A 23,106-nucleotide genomic window follows, 5' to 3' on the forward strand; every position below is an offset into this window, starting at 1 on the left:
AAAGTCCAGGAGGGAAGAAGGACAGATCCCTTCTTCAGAGCAACAATGTCTCTAAGGCAGCAGGCTCTCTCTTCTTTTCTTTTCCTATCGGCAGCAGCTGATAGCTGGATCTCTGCCAGCACTCACAAGGGGGTATCCCCCTTGGCCCCTTGACGCAGGCAAAGGATTCTTCCGTGGGCTACGTCACCCCAGACAAAGGTCGTTCCACCACAGTCATATCACAAAGTACAGGGGGTCTTCGTGACAGTCTGGTATCTTCAGGGAATTCAGATTCCTTGCAGAGCCTCTGTGCCCTGCTTCAAGATGGCTGCGAGCTTCTTTGTAGCTTGCAGTAAAGGGAGGGCCTCAAGGTCAACCTCCACACACGGTCCTGGCTAAACTCTCAGGACGACTGAGCTTCTTAGCTCCTTTACTCCATCTAGGACTTCTAATCAGTAAGAGTCCACCACCCCGACTTAAGAGGGGTCTCAAAGGAGTCTGGGGTCTTTTGGTTCAGTTCTTACCCCAACTCTCTGTAGGGCTAGTTCTGCTCTCATCTGCTGCTGTTGGCTCTCTCTTGGCTCTCTGTCTCCTTCCAGGAGTCCTCTCTGCAGTGCATGCCGTTTGCTGTTCAGTTCTTATCTGTCCTGGCTCTCTGTCACTTTCTCTGGCCAGTGTTGCTTCTGCCGCCGCTGTTGCTGCTCTGTCTCCACTGCCCACGGTGGAGAAAACATCTCCCGGCATAACTACAGGCACCCAGCCCAATTTTATGCTGTTCCAGGTCCCTGCAGCTCCCCCAGCCCAGGGCTGGGGGGCCCCAAAGGCCCCAAGGGGCTCCGGACCCCTTTCCTCATGGTGTCAGAACATGGCTACCACTTCAACAACCCAAAACTACAACTCTTCTCTTCCGTTTGGTTGTGATATGTTTATATTTTGCAGAAGCACTCGTTGGACAAAACTTCAAAACTTCTAGGGCGACCACCCCCTGGGGTTTTACCATTTTCAACTGCAGGGGAAAAACTTGATTCAAACTACTACACCACCTTATCTTTAAGCACATTAAAACTCACTTTATTTAATATAAAGAATATATTTAACTGTATTGCTTAGTATGTTCTACAGGAACAAATGCCCTTCAGCAAAAGAAGCTGTGGCTGGTGTTTATTCAGGTAAAACTCTCACATGATAATAAGGTCGTGGCCATCACATAGTGCTGTTATTGTTGAAATACTTTTACCATGAGCCCTCATGGTGAAAAGCACATACAGTCACTTACCCAGAATGATTGACTGCTTAATCTTCTACCAAGAAGTTCTTATTGAACAGAAAAATCTCTCCTCCTTTTACTGTGAGAACATAACATAAGAAATGTCCTCTGTCAGCCTGATATCCTTACCTGCCACGGCTCATGCTTAGGGGAAGAGGATGGGTTACAAAGCAAGTATGAAGTAATTTTTTTTCCCCTGGTATGTCTTTCCCAAAAATGGCAGTCATGGTGTTGTGACTCCCTGAAGTGGAGAATATGTCTGTGCTGATTTGATTATAATAATGAATATTCCATGAATTGGTGTATTCCAGTTCTGAGTCTGTTTATACTTACCTTATATCCTGTGGTGATGAGTTCCACCATGTAGATACTTACGATTTCTTGATATAGAATTGCACATTTTGGAAAGAATGTATTTAAAACTCTGCTAATGGTCTTCCATTATGGGGAAAAAAGAAAAGGATATAACAACCTACACAAACTATTCCACCTTCAGTCTAAGTATGAACAGCCTAAAGTCACTGATGCAATTCTGATGGTACCAGCTGCATGCTAAATGCATCCCTTTAAGGATATTAGAAAGAGAGAATTTTTTTCTCTTGGTCTCAAGGTTAATAGACAGTATAATAAGAATGAGTTCTTAACAAATTTGTGCTCCTTAAATAACATGCAACTAAATTTTAAACTTTTTTTTCTGAATTAAGCTAGTCAGTATCTCATGGTCAAGGTATGTTACATGATGATTTGGTTTACCTCTGAATATATTTATAGATACTAGGAATAAAGATGTTTTTTAACTTTGTTTAAACCCTATTCTCTAATTACACTCCAAGAGGGAAGAGGGGGAAAAAAAGCAAAATGCAAAAACCAATACCCCTCCAAAACAAAGAGTGTCTTCTAGAAACTTGCAGCTATTTTGTTCCAGGTAATATCTTAGATAGTAAGCCCAGAACTTAACATCAGTGACTCTGAGATTAAATTAATAGAATTACTTATAAGGTAGACTTCAAAGTATTAAGTTATTTTCTAATATTCAAAGATTATCTGAAGAGATGCAAAGAGCTGAGTGTGTTAGAGAAGGGTTTTACTGTCAGAGTTGCCTTCTTAACTCGGTATCTTCATAGAATGTCATGTGAACAGTTCACTCTCTTTAGATATCTTGTCTGAAAGGACAGTTAAGTAAATGCTGGTGAAAACTCAAAAAGGTAAATTAGATTTTAAACCCCCTGTCATCCTGCTTTATGTATCTTAACAGAGTGATTTGGCTGTATGATGTCTCCTATTGGCATATAGGCTCCTGTCGGAAAGATAGTATTAATTAATTTGCTTCTCTGTTGGTCTAACTTGTGTCTACTTCTATAATTATTTAAAAATTCTAGAATTTTTTCTACTATTATTCATGTACTTTGTCTTTTTTAGGATTGTTCTTTAGTATTTACTAGCAAAAAGAATCATAACTGTATAACCGAATATGTGTGTATTAAATATTTTTCGTCTCCTGAGAGAATTAGGTTCATACACACAGAATCATAGAATCATTTAATGGAAAAAGACCTCTGAGGTTGTTGAGTCCAACCATTCCCCCAGCACTGAGAAGGCCACCACTAATCCATGACCTGAAGTGCCACATCTACGCATCCTCTAAATCCCGACAGGGATGGTGACTCCACCACTGTCCTGGGCAGCCCGTTCCAGTGCTTGATAACTCTTTTTGTGAAGAAGTTTTTCCTAATATCTGGTCTGAATCTTTCCTGATGCAACTTGAGGCAGTTGCCTCTCGTCCCATCACTTGCTACTTGAGAGACCAACAAATTCAAAGTCCCAAAGCCTGACTTTTGGTTTTTTACCAGTTTTAGTTTATTGAAATTGAGGGTTCGTGTAAAGCTGGTGCAATTCAATGCAGGCTTAGGCACAATGATTTCAGTAACTACCAATTTTCTAAATGGAATGGATGGAGTTGCATTTTTCATTCATAAGTGATGCAAAAGTAAGCTTGCTGTGTAACCCTGAACTGGCTTGCTTTTCGCCTTTTTGACCAGTTAAGTACAAAGATTAGTCATCACTGCCAGAGGGAAGAAATCAGTGGGTGAGAACAGAAATTTCTGTTCACTTTTTTTTTTTTTTTCACTCTGTCTCATTTGCAAAGATGTTACAAGAGAAAATGCTTATCTGAACTTGGAAATATTCCCTCATTTTCTATAGATTCCTATCCTGGGCTAAACACCAGGGATATGAATGTCATCTTCATTCTGTGTCAGACCATTCATTCATTGCATGGCCCTCCAGCATGACACTGTGTTGGGTTGAGCTTTTATTTGGGTTTTTAGTTTGGGGTTTTTTGGTTTGGTGTTTGTTTGGCTTTGTGCTGTGGGTTGTTTTTTTTTTTCCAGAGTAAAGTTGTGTGTTCTTTAAAGACTTTTACTGAAAGTTCTGTCTCAAGAGAAAACAGTGGTGTAACAGAAATTGATTGATCATGAGTTTTATGGCATTTCCTCTTCATTCATCTTCTAACTGCAGTCTTCTGTGTTTGGCATTTTGAAGTCAGCTCAGTGGAGTTGCAGGAGCTGTAAGTGCCGCTAAATCTTTTCAGTGGGCCCATTAGAGGGAACTGTATTTGTTTTTAACATAAAAGGTTTCAGAGGATATTTTCTTTAGGTTTTTCCTTTCCTTCCCCAAGAAATTGTCAGAGCAAGACAAAAATCACTTTACTGTGGCTGCTGTCAATGACCTAGCTGAGGAGAAGAGTGGCAGAGCAAAAGTGTTACGACCTCATCTTTCTTAACCAACCTTTGTATGACCTTGTCTTGGTATTGGGGTCTTCCTTTCCTAATCACTGCGTAAGAAATCTTTATGTCAGTGAGTCAGACATATTCTTCACATTTTATATTTTTCACTCTATTTTTTAAGTCAAGGCAAGGACATAATTTTGGATTGATGTTCTGGAACTAATTGTATACTGGTGTTATTTAAGAAGAGCTGGGGGTTGTTGGTTTGGCTTCTCTTTCCTTTTCTTTTTTTTCAACTGCTGGTGAATGAATGACTTTGTAGTGCTTTGTGACTGCCAAACTAATACAGCTGCCTTCCCTGTTCTCATCAAGTACTTCAACCTTGGACCTCCTTCATGTAGCTCTTTCTACTATTTCATTTTGGTGAAATGGGCTATTTAGTAGGTCACAGGAGGAGGCTGAGCTCTGTTTTACTGATGTGCTGAGCGGAAAGCAGTGAAAAAGAAAGGACCTAGGAAGACACAAAAGCTGTACATGTTGGCTTTTTCAGCTGCTGTATCTTTTGTGTAGATTGCCTGCAGTTTTGCTGTACCAGAGTTATACATAAAGTGGTACTTCAGTATATTACATATTCTGCTGTAAACCTTCTTCAATATGAAAGATGCATTCGTGGTATGTTCTGTGTAACCCAGTTCATGAATAAGTTCCTGTGGAAAAAATTCTAGTTGCTGAAATGTCAGTCATGAAAGAAAATTAAAACTAGCCTAATTTTTAATTTTGGAATTTCTAGGGGAGCTTAGGAGTGGAAATCAGTACTGATAATTTATAAAGAACTTCTATTGCTAAGGTTTGTAATAACTTCTTTAATATTTAGGGCTCTTGAAATGACTTTATGCACTGTGGCACATTCTTTTATCATTCCTGGTTTGTGACTGTTTTTCTAATCAGAAAGATAAATAAGTTCTTTCTGAGTATTGATTTACTTAAAGGTATGCTAACCAAGTAGTTAAACACTGCTCTTTTCCATAAATGAAACTAAAATATTCATTAACCAATTAATAATATGCAGTTTCCCTAGTTGATATGTAGATATGCCCGAGGCTTACATATAGCACACTCTATATCATTATATGTTCCACTTAGAAACATAAAATAAAACCAAATGTAAATTTAAAAATACATAACAGTGTTATACAGTCTCAAAAGATACTGTTATATTACATTCAAGGCATTATTTTAAAAGCATGGATGCAGTGTAATAGCCCAGGAAAGAGCTGAGCAGAGAGTATGGTTCGGGGCTTTTTGTATTTAAAAAAATACTAAAATCTACCAGTAAGAATAATTGGATAATAAATAAGTAAATAGGCATTGGGTTTGCACAGGTCCAATGAAGGCAACTGTATTTTAACAGTCTAACAGTCATCCTAATGTGCAATTACTTGGGGCAGCAAATGAACCTTAATTAAAAATCTATGACTGATTGTTACGTGGGTTTTGAGAACATCTGCTGATGCCTTGTGGATACCATGTAACATCTACACACATGGAGCTAGAGAAGTCATAATTCTGCTTTTATCTTGGAGGTAGAAGCAGCTTGGGCTGTTTGCATTTCAACACTACTAACTTTCATTGTCAGTAGTGGAAAATATATATTCCAGGTATCCCAAGGATATCCCAAATATGGGCTACATTTTAGTTGAGAAAAGACTGTAGAAAGAATCAAAAGATTATGGCTTTACCTTGCATATGCTGCACAATGAGTGGGGTTTATGGAAGTAGGTATTTCCCTTGCTCTCTTATTATGTAGTCCCTTAGTCATACTGATTATTTAACAGGTAATTTTAGAAGCTACTTATGTGGGGGTTTTCCACATTGTTGTCTCCATTTTTTGTGTGTACTTCTGCTTTGATTGGTAGTCTGGGGTGATTAAAGGCCTACCTTGTGTAAGCCTACCTGATGTGTACTCACTCATCACTCATACTCACACTGTACTTAGATAGCCTACCTGATGTGTACTCACACTGTACTTAGATTCCCCCCCCCGCTCCCCCCCAAGGCTAGTATGATGCTGCCATCAGTTTTTATAGTAAGTACAGCTTTGAATTTAACAAAAAACAAGTGTGAGGATAACTTAGTTACTTAATCAGAGGCAAGTATGCCAAAACTGAGATTTATCTGATGGTATCTGATCTGCAACTTCAGTCAAATGTATCTATGAGCATTGATAGCTTTAAATTGACACATCTATTTAATAGCTCTTACTGTAGTGACAGGTGAAATCCCTTGAATACACTTTATTTGGGGCACTATTTAGTGTGTGTAAAGCATTACCACCCATGAATGTAATCACTCATGGCAAATTTGCAGGATGAGTGCTGCTCTTTTGGAGTGAAGGAAACTTTCTTTGCTGTAGGTTGGTGCCACAGCAGTCCATGGGGCTGGAGGCTGCAGGGGGAAGGTTTTGGTTTCTGAACACACTTGCCTTCCTTATGGAAACCCAGTATGGGTAAGGGCAAAGGAGGCAGTGGTCTGAGTGCACACCATGAGGTGATTCAGCTTGGAAAAGATCAGAAGTGCAGCCAGGTAATGTAGAGAGCAATCAAACTGAGAGAGCTTGGGTTGTTCAGCCTGGAGAAGAGAAGACTCCAGGCAGACCTTAGAGCTCTTTTCAGTACCTAAAGGGGCTTCAGGAGAGCCAGAGGAGGAACTTTTATCAAGGGCATGGAATGAAAGGACAGGAAGAATGGCTTTAAACTGACAAAAGTCAGGATTAGATTAGATATTAGGAAGAAATTCTTCACTATGAGGGTGTTGAGGCACTGGCACGGGTTGCCCAGAGAAGCTGCCCCATCCCTGGAAGTGTTCAAGGCCAGGTTGGATGGGACTTGGTGCAACCTGGTCTAGCAGGGTGGACAGGGGATTTGGAACTAGATGATTAAGGTCCTTTCAAACCCAAACCAATCTGTGATACTATGGTTGAGATGTCTCCTGGCTGGGAGCCTGGGGCTTGGCTCAAGAGTGGAAAGAAGACTGCAGAGGTCTGAAACTCCCCTGAATTTTGGATGAGGTGCCCTAAGTGGTTGTGGTAACAGTATGTCCGTTGGCACAGTGAAACTGCAGCTGCCTCACCAGAGAAAACCTGTGGTTTTTGTGCCCTGCACAAGGTACAGAAGGGTGAGGTGACAGCAGGGCTTTTTGTATGAGGAGTGTCCTGTGCTGAGGACAGTGTTTGAAAATTGGATTGGCTGTCTTACCTCATTTTCCCAGTGTTAGGAAAACAAATTAGTAACAAATTAAAAAAAAAGTAAGGGGACATTGGCAGATTTGACTCAGGCCCATGACTGTGTTGGCTGTTTGGTGAATTTTGGATTAAAAGTTGAGTAGAATGCATAAAATACAACAAAGGGTCTAATCAGTTTATTCCCGATGATTTAGCAAGATTATAATTGTATCTTTGTGTAATTGTTTTTTGTATGATGGATGTTCAGCTCTGTTCTCTCTGTAATAGAGTCCAAGCATAGACTGAAATAACCATAAACATAATCAGAAACAACAGTTTCAGTATGAACAGGGAAATGCTATTGGCTTTTTGGAGGTTGCTCATCTGGACATTCATCCAGCTTGGTGGTTTGTTTTTTTTTTTAACGTTTACTGAATATTTAATGATATTTATTATACATACAGCGCTCCTCTACATGCTTATTTAGAAATTAGTAGTATTTCCTGAAGATGTAGGAATGCAATAGCAATATGAAAGGCTTTGTATTATATACTCATCAAATAATGAAGCATTTTTTCTGGACTGCAAGCAATTCAATTATTTTGTTTCTGAAATAAATTAAGTAAAGCTTATTGAATGCAATCAGCCCTTGTTTCTAGGGAATTGTAGTTCAATTTCATTTTTAATTAGATCGAACATTGTGACTTTCTTAGCAGTGGTAAGCAAGACCTGGAAATAAAATATGTGCTCAATCTGTATTAAAAGTTGCTAAAATCTAGTGCAGGGAACTGGCAGTATATCTGGCTTATGTTTAATTGTCCAAATACCCTATTGTGAAAAATTCCATTTTTAAAAACTGCTGATGTGTAACAAATTACTTTTCTTTGATAAAACTGTATAGACAATGAGCAGACAGCAAACATGAAAATGTACAGGACAAAACATTCACTTCTTGATAAGCTTAATACCACATTTAGGACCACGATGTTAAAAATTTTGCTGCACAGGGATTTCTGGATTAAACCAAAATCCTTTTTGGTTTGGAGAGAACTGGGGGGGGGAAGACGTCTCCAGAGGTTTTTCCTCAACTGCTGTGGTTGTCCAGAGGCCAGTACCTAGATTTCTAGTCAAAGTAGGAGACAACAAGCTGAATTGTGATTCAGCATTGTACATGAACACTTGGAAACTCTTGATCCAGTTTGAGTTCTGCCAATTTAAGGTATCTCTAATGTATTCAGCACTTTATTCCTTTTGTTGGTGTGTGTTGCTCTCAGTTTTTGCAGCATAGAAGCTGAATTGTGTACTGTGATCCCCAGTGCTGGTCATACATTTCTCCACTTTGCTTTTTCTTTTGTTTTGTGCCTATACACCATGTTATCCATCTCCAGTCAATGCTGCTGAGTTTTTTTACAAAATGTGAGTGCTCTAGACAAGGTGACCATTCTGTGGCTTTGGAATATAGCATAGTTCATAGGAAATTCAAATGTGCCTCTGTCACAGACAGCATCCCAAACTATGGGGAATAATATCCATCAGGGAATCGCAGAATTACACAATGGGTAAGGTTGGAAGGGACCACAATGGATCATCTGGTCCAACCTCCCTGCTCCAACAGGGCCATACTAGAGCACCTTGCACAGGATGTGTCCAGACAGCTCTGAAATATCTCCAGTGAGGGAGACTCCACACTCTCTCTGGGCAACCTGCTCCAGTGCACAGTCACTGTACAGGAAAGAAGTTCTTCCTCACATTCAGGTGGAATTTCCTGTGCATCTGTTTCTGCCTGTTGCCTCTTGTCCTATTTCTGGGCCCCGTGGAGCAGAGCCTTGTCCATCCTCTGACACCCTCCCTTCAGATATTTATAGACATTGACAAGTCCCCTCTCAGTCCTTTCTTCCTGAGGCTGAACAGACCCAGCTCCCTCAGCACAACATTAGAACATTTGGGACACGTTAGAACGTATTGTGGTTATGTTTGGGGAGGGTTGATTGTTTGTTTACCTCAGAATGAAGAGGGTCGGCTCTACTTTTGGTAATGAATAACTGGTATATGAGAGATGTCTGTGGGAAGGCTGAGGATGCACATTTTGTTGTATGACAGCTCAGTAGCTGCAGCTCCTGCAAGAGCACTTGTAGTGGGGCTGAAGTGTTCCAAGGGCTCCTGATGGCCACATATAGTGCAGAAAGGGATTGAACTAGTATGGACGTTTATTACTACTCCAAATTGATGGGTTAGGACTGTTGGAACCTACCCTACTTCCCTCCAGTGCTTTCTTCTTAAAATAGTTGCACTAAGGAAAAACAACTTATTCTTTTAATTCTAAAAACCGATATTCATGAACCTTCATGAATCAGTTTTGTTGTGGTTAAAGTTTCTTGCCTTTCCCTGCTGCTTTTCTTCGTAGATTCCATAGAACATCCAGGAAATACAAAAGGGAAATCTCCTTCCCTTATAAATAATGTTTTAGATATCAAAAGGTCAAAATTCTGAAAATTTGAAATTGTGAAAGACTGTTTTAGTTTGGAAAGTGATTAATAAAAATGTCTTTAAAAATCTTAAATATGCACATCAGATTCTTTCCACAAATAAATGCACTTCATGTTCTCACTCCTCTAATAGTAACTACATAAAAGTCTTAAGGTCTTGCCGTGATGCAGAGAAAGTATTTAATTTTGTATTGTTCCTATATATGTCACTGGATGCCAGGAATAGTTTGTTAAATTCCATTGCAGTATGTTTTTCACCTTCTAAGACCTTTAAGGCAATAGCCTGTCATTTATGATATCACCATGTATGCATTTATAGCTTTTTGAAGTTTTATGCAGCTTAATCCTTTTCCCAGTCCTGTTTGTTCAATATAACAATAGTGTCATTCCTTAGACAAGGACAGTGTTTGAGCTGGAAAGGAAAGATGTATTTCTTTTCATCATCCCCATGTAGCAACCATTAAATTGGCTGTGTCCTCCATCTCTTTTACAACCTTAACACAGCACCTTGAGGATTCATCAGCAAAAGCCCAAACCTCTTCAGATAGAGTTTTGCCACAGAATTCCTTTGAACACTGTCCCTAGATCTGTGTGATTGGAAACGTAGGAGCGTGGTTAAACATTCAGTACAGAATTAAAAAAATCAAACTGAAACCAAAGTGGACCTTTGCTACCTTACTTGTTAAAAAATATACAATTTGGGAGAGTGGTATATAAATGAAGATATGTGTATGTCAATGGAGTTTTTTCCACTTTGAGTTTTGTTTGTGTTACCGCTACATCTTCCAAGTGCTCTGTATTGTAGTAGGTAATTGAGAGGACAGTGGCATCTAATTATACCTGCAGCATCCTAAGTCTTAGTTTTCTACCCAAACAATCTGTTACAGTAAAGATGTTCTGTCAGTGAGATCTTCCAACACTTTAAATGTAACTTTCCCCTGGCTTGGTAATTTTACGTGCTGCAAATTAATAAAAAGAGATGGAAAATCCTTTCAGAGCATCATGATTTTATTTGGAACTTCAGTAGAAAAGAGCAGTTAATAACTGTTAACCTGTCCAGCTAGTAAAGCTGTGTCTCAGATTAATGAACCATGTCTTTTGCACATTGCACTATGAATTGAAAAAAATGCAGCAGTTAAAAACTGGTTATTATTGTTTAATTACTGCTGATATTGTGCTGCAGTGTAATGATTATAGGAGATACAGCTTCTGTAATTTTTATGAAGATATTTATTTTAAAAATATAATAAATACATATATGTATTTTTTCACGTATTTTTGAGATGTTTTCTTTCTTCCTCTGATATATCATTGTGTATATTGTATCATTTGTTTTAATAATTCGTTTTTCTTCTTTAAACTACTTTGAATATAAAATTCTGCATACAAATTTTTGTGGATTACCTGGAAGGGGCAGAGAAAAGGGGATGACAGTTATGTACAGACAATCAACATATAATTGGGAAATAATTTTTTATTTGTGAATGTGTTACGTCCATGTTTTACATCCATGTTTTACTATGTTAGTATTGTAACAAACAGTAATTTTGTAATAAATTGTTGTAATAAACAGTATAGTTGTGAATCTGCCTTTAGGAAGACTTTTGGCCTAAAGTTATATAGAATAGGTTGTATGCTAGAATAATGACATGATCCCATATTATTTTTGTTGCATTGTCAGTAGCTGACACTTAAAGGCCTTTATTGTCTAATGAGCTGTGATTTCATTTACAGTGATGCAGTCTTTGTGTAAAATATAATTTTTGCCACTTTCTGTGCAGCTTTAAAGAGATTTAAGGAACGCGAACTGCCCTATTAAGGTTTAAAAAATTTCCATTCTTGAGCGTTCTGTAAGTGCTCATAGCTAAAGCATTTTTCATCTCTTTATTTACCAGACACAGACATATTTTTTGTATAGAAAGGCCTTCAAAAACCTGTGGGTAGTTTCAACGAATAACCTAATGTTATGTATTAATATAATTACCTCTGTACAGGAGGGAGGATACAGCCAGGATACACACGTTCAGTAATGTGAAATTCATGCATGTAAATGCCTTCTGAAGATGAGAACTACATTTTTCAGATGCTTTTGAGTGAACACAGCATGGTGTGCTAAAGGTCTTTTTGAAATGTAGACTTTTAAAATACGCTAGCATAGCATTGGAAATATGGGATAATGAGGTAAAAGAGAACTCCTAAATACCATTGTGCAGGTAGTTTATATTGTTTTATTTACTGATACATTTTAACTATGCGTAAGAATCAAAAGTCTGAAGACTTATGTAATAGAGTTGAAAGCAGAATTAGATCTAATAAGAAAATGTCACTGGATTTGTATTGAGCATAGGAACAGTAGAGAACATCTAGTACGGTAGAGAGATATGGCTCATTTTTTTTCCCAGCGCTAGAATTTGATTTATCAAATGCTGAAAATCTCTCATCAGTGTATATACAAGTGGGGAAATGGGTTTGAAAGTTGCTGTATTTTAAATCAAGTTTTCCAGACACACTGTTGGTGCTGCTTGTTTTGAGTAAGGATGGCAAAGTCACAGACTATATAGAATGGTAACCCAATGTGTCGTCCCCTGAACCTGCTTTATCTTACATAATGTATCAGTTGATAAAAGAACAGGTTGCTCCGTGGGTTAGTGAAGAGGTTTTTCACAGCTTTGTTTCTTGAGCTTGGATTTTGTGGCCCAAGTTTCTGTATCCTTTTATATTGTTACTCTCTGTCTTTTGATTTCTTCTATGTTTTTTCCCCCCTTCCATTAAGGGGTAGGCTCTCCAGTTTTAATTAATGCCTTCTCATTGAGGTGTATTAACAGGATCTGCCTCTTGTCTACTCAGTATCCCATTTTTGCTGAACTTGCAGGGAATATATTGAGATACTTGTTCAATGAAATAAGTCTTTTGTGCCAGTTAATCAGTGGTTCAGTCATTACTGTGGACCAAGGCATATAAATGGAAAGAAAAAAAGCATAGAAAGCGGGCTAAAGAAGTCTTACTTACAGAGGCAATATTTGTCAATAATAGGGCTGGTATTATAACTTACAAGTCATAGCTATCAAACTGAACTGCTGATACTGTGGTTTTCTGCATATTGAACGCTATGAGATGGAGAACTGTGTCTGCAGTGGCACAAGAAGGTTCTCACTTGCAAATATAGTAGGAAGAATTGCTAATAATGAGATGTTATTTTTAGATGTAGTTGGTAGGCTGATATAATCCACAGTTACCTGCATCATCTTTTTTTTTTTTTTGTCTGTTGTGTTCATAAGCATTGTTAACCAACACTTTTAGCAGTATACTATGTTGTGATGCCCCTCATCAGTTGATCATGCATTACCACTTCCTGAATTATTTGTAAACAGAACTATTGCTGGGAATCGACTAAAGGGGCTCAATTCAGCTGTTCAGATGCAAGGAGAGAATACTGTAGGAAGCCCTTTCTTAGCCATCTCTGTGCTCACACTTGCTGTAACCCAGGTAAGACTGAAGTGTGATGTGCTTTTCCACTCTCTGCCCATGAAATGACAGCTTAAACTCAACCCCAGATGTGGCTCCCATGAGCAGAACATCCGAGTAGTGCTGATCCACTCATCCTTTATTTTCAACTGGAAAGTGAGAGTGCTGCTTAAACAGCTACATGCCTCAATGTGCATGTTTTTAATCTTTCTTGAGGTTCTGTGCTTAGCAGGTAACCAGTCCAATGTACTCTCTGAAAAATAATGAATCCTGATTACCTGATCGCTTGCTTGCAAGGTGCAAGGATGGTCTCAGCTGAGGAGATGAGATGAGATCTTCAGAGAGATAGACTTTGCTGTTAGGTGAAAGATAACAAATACAGCTGGAGGCCAGTACCTGCTGCATTGCTTCCCTGTTTATCCCCTTGATTTAAGGACAGCTCTTACACATTATACTGGAGATTCACAGGGAGGCTGTAGTCTGTTCTCTTTGGTAGGTTTGTTCCTGTGTTCAGATCACCAATATAACCCCTAATGAAGTGTTCATGCAGGTATACATTAGCCTTAGGTGAGATAAAACTCATTAAAACCAACTGTGAAAGGTAGCAGCCCCCTGTGTCTTGTTGCCTTTTTTTTTTTTTTTTTTATCCCTCATCAAAGAGTTGTGCTCAATTTGCTTACTTTTGACCCAGTACCTGAAGTAGGTTTGTGGCCAAAGTTCAGAAGTAAAGCTCGTCTCAAATGTACAGACCTGGTCTCTGTTACCTGTGTGTCAGTGCAAAAGGTAAATGTTTCCTCTGCTACATTTCAGAGATGGTGCAGTTAAAATGGAGAAGTAGCTTTGGGTTTTCTCATTAGAGCCAAACCAAGTTCTATAGACTGTGGCAATCTGTCTTTCCACTACTTCAGCCATATCATCTTTAAAAGGCAATTTAATGGTGCCTTATGGTGTGTAGAGTTTACGAGGCTAATCAGTCCCCAGTTACACGACACAGCCTTTGATAAAGCATCTCGTATTAGATCAAACTGAGTCCAGAATGTTTTATGGGCTGATTTAATATACTGGATTGAAACACTTACATTTTTTTAAGTGACTCTAAAAACTGAGGATTTGAGCAGCTATAACTAACTAAAGGGTTAACAGTGGGCACCAGCATCTCTTTTCAAGGGTTCTGCATTTTCTGTTTTATTCTGAGATGTTTGTGGCTTTAAGAGATGGAGGAGGCATACACCTAAAACCATGAGGAGCAGATTTTTGCTGTTGGATGGTTTTGCAATATAAGATAATCCATTGATTTGAATAGATGTGCACTGGTTTACCTGAAGGAATTAATCTACAACCTTTTCCATGTAAAAAAAAAATATGCAATACCTTCCTTGGATTCTTTGTGCTAGGTCAGTTTATGGCTGGTAAATTGTTGACTTATTTAAGATGAAAATGGAATCAACAATACCTATTTATTGTTGGTATAGTTGTGCTGTCACTGTTGTAAAGTTAAAAAGCAGCAATTAAAGCTGAAATCTGAAAGCTGTTTTATAATTTCACATGTGCAACACATCTCCCTACTGGAGACTGTGGCCATGGCAGCAGTGGTTGCTGCACTTTGTGAATAACAGATGTGTAGGAGTTAAATACTGATTTTTGTAATGTACAAAGTTTTTAAAACTCTCTTAAAAAAAAAAAAAAAAGAATGCATCTCTGTTTCCTGTCTTATGTGTTACTAAATAAACTAGGGGTTAATAAAAAGATACTGGATATGGATGCAGGAAAAGGCAATTGTTATTTTAAATCTCCCTGCTTCTCCCATAGTTTTCTCATCCCTTTTTTGTGCAGTCAAATCCTGGCTGAATATATGAACATGGACATGAATTGGAAACAGAACAATACAATAATTAATGAACCTACCATTTTGGAAATCTCTATTCCCTCATTACATTTAAGGTCTGTAATACCTTTTTAACCCTTTTTACTAGCATCTGTGCTAGTCCCATTCTCTCACTCTCACACTCTTGTTCATCTGAATAGGGTTCTCTCAAAGAATCCCTTTTCATCCATGGATTGCTTGTTTGAACAAGATACGTGAGATTATTTGATTCACAGGTTCAGTTGCTTCTGTTTATCTGAATTCAGACGAGTGTCAAAATCTTTCCAAATCACAATATTAAATATGTTTACTTATAGAAATGGCAAATAGTAGGTTGCTATTTTTATAATATGGCAAATAGTAGGCTGCTATTTTTATTTTTTTTCTGTCTTAGCTGTTGAGAAAAGCAGAACTAAACACCAAATGCTTATGAGGCTTCAACTGAATGCCATATATTCATGTAATTTACATACTTGTAAAGCCACAAAGAACTCTATATAAACAGTCTTTAATATCAGCAGCTAGGAGATAAATTGAAAATTATATATATACACACACAGGAAACAATGAAGGGTCTAAAATATAGAAGGAGAAGGACAATTGAACTAAGAACCAGAGGTGTAATAACAAGTTCTCAGGTTCCTGTGGAATCAGTTGTGTAGTTCAGAAACACCACATACCTGCAGTCATTGCTCAGAGCACTTGGAGCCATTTAGAAAGTCATGAGTAGAGCAGCACAGTGAATAGTAAGATAATCCTTAAATTAAATCCTAATTACTTCTGTCTGGGAAATTAATATAGCTTTGTATCACTGTAGTAGTCTTCAGTCAATTCCAAATATGCAGAGCATTACACAGAAAGGTCATCTCCTTTCATGGGAGTATTTGCCACATTACAGTTTGATTTCATATGATTTGGAATAAAATCTTCTTATTTTTCTGATCTCTGTGAAAGGGAAAACCTGAGGTTTTTCAGTCAAAAAGGCTGCTACAAGTTATAGTACTTGGATGCTTTTGTCCTTGACTTTGGGGAAGTTTGCCTGATTTGCTGCCCCAGATCTCTAGATTTTTGGAAAAGCTAATTAGAAGTTCCAATTCAAGCTTTGATGTTCTAATGAGACAGAATAAAAGCTGTTTGTCTGACAGGAGGCAAACTCCAAGGTTGGATAAGATAGACTGGGTTTTTAAATTTTATTTTATTATTTTAATAATCTGTAAACTCTTTGTATTTTCTGTCTTAATTGAAGACTGTGTCCAGAAATCCTGTGCCAGTGTATGCAAACATCCAGTGTGTGCTATGCGTGTGTCCTTGAGGAGGTAAACTAAGGAAAAGTGTCTTAGATATGTGGAGGATCAACTCAAGATGTTTTAGTGAGATTAGTTTCAAAACTGAGGCATTTTCAAGGTGGTATTTATATCACATGAAAATCTGTTAGGGTTGTAAGCCAAGCAAGTGTCCAATGAGCAGGGAGAAAAGTGGCTCCAGTCATATCTCTTTGTGTATGTGACTGCATCATGACCAGTACATCCTCTGAAGGAAATCTCCAACACACCACCCTTCTCTGTCAAAATAAAAGACATGAAAATGCGGCAGTTTCAAATCTCAAACGCAACTGTAGTCAGTCTTAGCACTGTGTTTCCTCTAAATGCTACATGCTATGTAAAAGTAAGATTTTTTTTTTTTGTCATTAGACTTTGAAAGAAGCTCTTGGCATGAGTTGGGAAACATGACTTCAAACAGTTTTTGGGGGGGTTGATTTTGTCTTTTCATAGCTGCTGGTTCTATGCTACAAATGCTGTGGCACTGCACCTGTCTTTAATTGGTTGGTACAGAGCATTGTGTGGTGAGAGCTTGATGCATGGTAAAGCCTCTATCTCAACATTAATTTAAACAAATCATAATGTGTTCTGGCATTGCTGTTGTTAATAGTCACCTGTGTTGATTTGCTCCCCCAGCTTTCCCTGCTGGAAGATGTAGGCTTTGGTGGTGTTCTTCTTTACGCTGACCCTTGTGACTTACCAAAGACCCCAGATCTTGCTGATAAAGCTTTTATGGTTTCCTTGAACAGCGGAGGAGATCCATCAACACCCGGCTATGCCAGTATTGGTAAGTACTGTTCAAGGCATATTCAGTTAATGGACATTTTCATTCTCTGTAGATTTTAAGTATGGGAGTTAAAACACTAAGCCAAATCCTGCCTGAAATAGAAGCTCTGAGTAAGGGAGCATGTAATGCAGCGTGGCTTAGAGGGTGGAATCCAGTCTCAAAAGTGCTTTGAGCTTTTGGCACAAAGTCTGCACTCTAAATAATTTATTTTATTGCTTTTTGTATTTGAGTATTCACACACTGAACCATTATTACTGACTGCTTATTCTTATCCCATGAAAAAAAAAGGCTGTGAAGTCCTGATCCAGTGGCTTCTGAGCAGGTTTCATGGGATCTGTCCCCACCAAAAGAAGTATTCCCTTCATTCTGTCTTCCACTTTTATGGTATTGTTAATGGAAACTTCTGGTCAATAGGTGCAAGCGCAGTGTGAACAGACATTTGTATTTGAAAAGTTTTGAGAAAAAGAATAATATTTATAGTATCTATGTGCAATTATCACTTGAATAGGATGTGTTCATTTAGCCTTGCCTCAGTTCTGCCTGGATAGACTTGGTTATCAATTATGCTTCTCTAGGTGCGTGTATTTTCAAAGGATGGGAAATAGAGAATTGATTTCAAGGAATGGCATAGTCTTACATAACTTTATGTGGTTGTTTTGTTGTTTATTTTCTTTAAAGCAATGCTAACAATAAATAGAAACAGCAGCATATTTGACTTGTATGTGCTACTTAAATCTCCAATCTGGCAGTTCAGTGAATGTGTGTTCTGCTTCTCTGCAATGTTTTCAGCTTTTACAGCTTTTTTACTATCTAACTATTTGGAAATGTATTAAACAGCAGTCTATGAGTTTGTGACAAGGCTTCATCAAGAATATTTTGTCCGGTTACTAGCTCAGACATCTAAAGTCTGACTTGAATTGGCACTAAATCAACTGAGGCAATGCTGAGATACTTCATGACTAGAATGGCAGAAAATAGAAATATTTGCCTGGTTGTCAAAGAGGGGTGTTAGCTGTTCACAGCACGAATGCCTTGACAGCTCAGTGGGAAAGAAATTGCACATTTTCTCAATGTCTCAGTGTACCTGACCCAGTGTTCTTAAAAGTGCCCTGGGAGCTACAGAGGTAAATATAACACTCTTCAAGCTTTATTCTTGCTCATTTCATGGAGCTATTTGAACAACAGTTTGTCGTGTATCTGTCTGGCTGACTCCTTAATGTTTTATTTACCCTACATAAAAAGTAAAGCTAATTAAAACAGATATACTAACATGAAGGTGCCACTTCAGTGTCTAAACCTTATGTGTTGGTTTTCTGTCAGTAAAAGATCTCATTGGCAGTGTGCATTCCAATCTCCAGTTTGGGAAAAAGAAGCTTAATTATGTGGAGAATGGTGTTGTAAGTACATCGATGGTGGAGTAGAAGCCTTAGCATGGCTTGTCTGTGGTTTTAAGTCTTTGAGCAATGTTCATAAGCAGGAGGAGAACACGTTCTAAAATCATTTATATTTTGATCATTGAATGCAATGATGAGCTGGAAAGAGCTCAAAGGAATACTTGAGGAAACTCTCTTTTATGGTTCTGTCACTGGAAGGTGGATCAGATGGAAATAATTTCCGTGTTTCTGATGATGATTTTTCTTCTCTGGAGACTCTGAACCAACTTGGTTAGAGATAGCTTGTGCCTGGGACAAATACAAACACATCTGGAGCCCAGCCTTTTCCCTGAGGGATGCAATTGCACACACTGTAGTTAAACTGCCTAAGTGTGCAGTAAAATAGCCAAAGAGCCCGGGTTACCCCTTTCGCTTTGATTCACTGAGTATAATATACACTACAAGAGATTTTATTGGAAGCTCCTGCTTAAGTTATTGGCATATCTTTGACACCATCTGCACTTCACACTTTGCCAGCAGAACTGTTACTATCACGATCTCAGGGACTGCTCCTACCACCATTCTCCCTTTTACTGGGAAATTCCTAGTAAAATGAGTGATCCAAAGCTGTATTCACTGTATTCAGTGAATAAAAGGTAGAAAACCTGTATTTTCATGCTGCTGCTGCTGCCTATGTTTTTCATGTTCTGAAAACAAATTTCTCTGTGTTATCAGAGCACTGGAATGCTTCAGTTTTTTCCTAGAAAAAAAGTCTTCAGGAAAAGATCTTTTCTCAAAGTTGGCAGCATTATAAAATGGGATTTATTTAATAATTCAGAGAGAATTTTGAAATTCTCATGAGCTTTCAGCTCAAATTTTCTGTTTCATGAAGATTAAATGCTACACTACTGTATATTAATTATTTTGAATGTGTAGAAATAGCTTGAGGATAGCTATTTCTGCTCAACTACCTATGAGCAGGATGATTTTATTGATCTCTGTTTAACAAAGGGAAAAAAGTGATGATGACAAGGGGAAATGAACAGCACTTATATAAAAGTTTCTCCAGCTCTGTTTCATAATTTAATTCTTCTGTTCTTAAGACTCTTCCATTCCTGTGTCATCTCAGTCCTGAAACAATTGTATGAGCCTTTGTGAGCATCAGTTCTGTTTTCGTGATTCTGATTGCCAAAGACTAGTGTCCTTCACTTTTAGAAATCTTTCTTCTGTGTTCCTGCTTTTGAAATTAAACAGATCCAGGGGGTGAAACTCAAGGAATTAAACACATGGAATTAAGAAGCCTGAGATAAGAGGCATATGTGGCAAAAAATTATCCCAAAAATAAAGTTCAGAAGAACAACATAAAACTTGAGTGACTTCCCCATCTACTTTTCTTTTTCCATTTTGACTTTTTGACTGCTGCACTTCTTTCACCCACCTTTGTATGGCAGACACATATTAGATTTCTCCATCGCTAGACTTCAGAGCTGTTTTAAATCAAATTTGTTTCTGCACAAGAAATGGCTCACTAAACAAAAATATGGATAGAATCTATTTGTCAATCCTGGTATGTAAATAGAAAAGTGGCATTGTGATAAGCATTAAGAACCCTGCCCATGAGATAAGGTGCCTCGTAATAAAATCCCTATCTGTGCAGTGGGGGAATGGAAAATATTTCATGAAGAATTCAGGTGGCATCATAGAAAATACTGTGAGCTTAAAACTGCTGAAATATAACAGCTGTAAAATACAATCTTATGGTATCAGCTGGAGTTTCAAGTGTAATGTTATTTTAGAGAATTGTTATCAGAGGTTATGCAGTATGAAAAAGGGGTATGTTTTGAAATAGTCCCTGCTTTGAGTCATTGTAACAGCTTGTCATGTGAGCCATATTACAGGAATTTGGGTGAAAAAATCAGTGACACAGGGGAAAATGCTTGGTTCCCTATAATTGTGACTAGTGAACATTATTTAGACAGAGGAATTGACGCAAGCCTTCCTCAAACATTGCTAATAAGGTTTGATTTCATAGGAAGGGGCAAGGAAAGCAAGGAATTTCTGAAGTGTTGATCCACTGCAGGCCACAGCTGAGGCCATCGGCGAAGTCAGTGATGCCTCTGAAAACATATTTGAGAGAGGACAAGAACGATGGACAGAAAGGGAAGTGAAACTGAGCCTGGAAAAGGGCAATGCGGAGGTGCTGTTCTAGTCTTTTTGGTTTTGTTTCTCACTATCCAATATGTTTTAATTGGCAATTGCTGACACTCAACATTGATGATAATTGATAAGTGATCTCTCTGTATTTACTGTGATCAGTGATTTTTTCCATCTTATTTTCCCCTCTGTCCTGTTGGGTAGAGGGAATGAAAGCACAGCTGGGTAGGTGTCTGGAACCTGGCCAAGGTTTACCCACCACACTCTGTTCAACCAAAGTTAAACACCAAATATGTATCCTAAAAACCCTATGTCATTTACCTCTTTAGTCTTGTGTCATTCTTAAATGGAGCTTAGCCAGTTCTTCCACAGCAAACACAGGGAACTACTGCCACTGCTTGGGGTGTGGGTAAGGAGGTACATGCTGTGATGGAAGTGTGTGCCTACTTTATTTTTAGTCAGCCCTGTGATTCTGTATGCTTAGATGTGTCCTGCCTAATAATCTGAGTTTGTACTTACTGTCCTTTACTTCATGATATTTTACTCCTCTGAAGTAACAAGCTGAGCAGAAGTGAGCTGGAAAACAGCACGTTGTGTCGTGGTTTTAGCCATGCATATGCAACATATGTTCTAAAATGTTTTGTTATAAATCATCATGACTTTTTACAAGATGTCCTCAGCCCTGGTTTGTCTGTTCTTTTAAAGAACAAAACAGAGTGACAAGAATATATTTTCTGTGCTTGCCTTTGCAGCTGTGGAAATGATTCTGGGAAAATATATATATATATATATATTTCTTTTCAAAATGCATGTTTATTTTCAGCTAATAACATCAAATAAATGCACTGTGAAGATAATTTGATGTAAAGTGAGTGTCTACATTCAGGTGTCTAGATATTGTTCTTTTATTTTCCTTAAGGACAGACTGAAGCTGGCAAAAAAGAAAAGCTAAAGTTCCATATTATAATTTAGGTGTGAGTATATATATGTTTACATGTACTCTTGATTATTTTATTTTGTATTTATGACATAATTTTAGTGGTTGCCATAAAAAAATCACACTTTATCATAGCAGCTACAGTGCTCTGTCTGATATACTGTGGGTTTTTTTCTGAATGAAGAAAAATCTGTGCTAATGCAATAGAGAGGTAAATCTTTGGAAAATGCTGGCTTTTGAGTAGTTAGCACAGTAAGTAGTAATTTCAGCAGATTTTCTATAATACATGTAGCACTAATAGTTCAAAAGGTGTCTGAATCCATGATCTGCCTCTTCAGATTTTGCAGGATATAATAAAGCAACTAAATTTCTATGTAAGTACCAAATTATGTACTCTGAGGTTTTTCTGGATTTATGGTTTTTAGTTTTTCCTGCTGTCTGGCTTTCAGTTGGTGTTACATGTATTTTAAACTGAGAGAGTTAGTTGGACATCAAGATAATTTAGTCTCACAGGTTTGAAATCTTTTGTCCAATCATGACTGAAACTAATCCTGCCATAGCTTTACTGACACCATGTTGCAGCTCAACATAATTTGTGCAAGTGAGCTAATTTATGATGTGCTCACAAGACAGCAAACATCAGCTGCATGGCAGTGAGTCTGTCTGGTGTCTTGGAATCTGCTACTACAGGGGTGCCTGCAGAGTCTGGTTGAAATCAAATGTGTTTCCATGGGATAAGAATTTGGGATGGGGGATGCTTTTTATACCATCAGGAATTTTTTTTTTTTTTTGAGGACTCCCGTATACATCTCTTTGTATATGGGAATGATGTCATGAAGCAGATGAGACAGGATATTGTGAGGAAATACTTTATGTTTGTGGGTGAGGAAAGGAATTACTTTTGTTTGCAAAGGCAGAGGGGTGGATAGTTGTGTGTTTGCTCATGTAGCAATATATAACCATCCATTTTAAGAAAAAAAAAGCTCTGAACTGACTCTCAACTCAAGGCCAAATTTATGGACCACTTGCTCTGTAGGCAGCCATTTGATACATAACACCCTTCTCTGGCATTACTGTGGTTTCTTCTAATCCTGTGTCCTTCCACAGTCTTTTCCAGTGGCTTCAGTGTGTTTCAAGTGAGGGTTGTTTCCTTTCAGAGCCCAATTAATCTAATGTTACTTGAGACTTTTTCATCCAGCAGTGTCCAACAGATGGGCAGGAAAGTTTAGCAGTGTTTGTACCTGAAATTTGAGTTTATAGCAAAAACATGCATAGAAATAGCAAACCAATATAGTCTCTTTCAGGTTTTGGTAATTGCATCCTGTAAAGACATTTCTTTGTTCACTGTAACCGAAACACTTGCTTACACCAATATCACACTGGTGATTGTAAGCAAGGAACAGTGGTATTGCCCCAGAAAGGGCTAAGAACAGTAGGTAGTAGTAACCTTTTGAGTGGACTTTGTTTTGTAGGCTCCAAAACTCTGGTTTTATTATTACAGTAAAACAACCTCAGTGTCATAGGCCTAC

The 23,106-nt window shown here is 38.1% G+C and overlaps 1 protein-coding gene across 1 annotated transcript in view; it reads left to right on the forward strand.

Moving 5' to 3' along the window:
• Nucleotides 1-23,106, forward strand: part of NAALADL2 (N-acetylated alpha-linked acidic dipeptidase like 2) — a 470,164-nt gene that overhangs the window by 305,998 nt on the left and 141,060 nt on the right. Inside the window, 1 exon segment of the mRNA XM_032698178.1 lies at nt 16,963-17,113. Coding sequence (XP_032554069.1) covers nt 16,963-17,113 — 151 coding nt within the window.

The sequence above is a fragment of the Chiroxiphia lanceolata genome, chromosome 10 (assembly GCF_009829145.1).
Source record: "Chiroxiphia lanceolata isolate bChiLan1 chromosome 10, bChiLan1.pri, whole genome shotgun sequence".
NCBI lineage: Eukaryota > Metazoa > Chordata > Aves > Passeriformes > Pipridae > Chiroxiphia > Chiroxiphia lanceolata.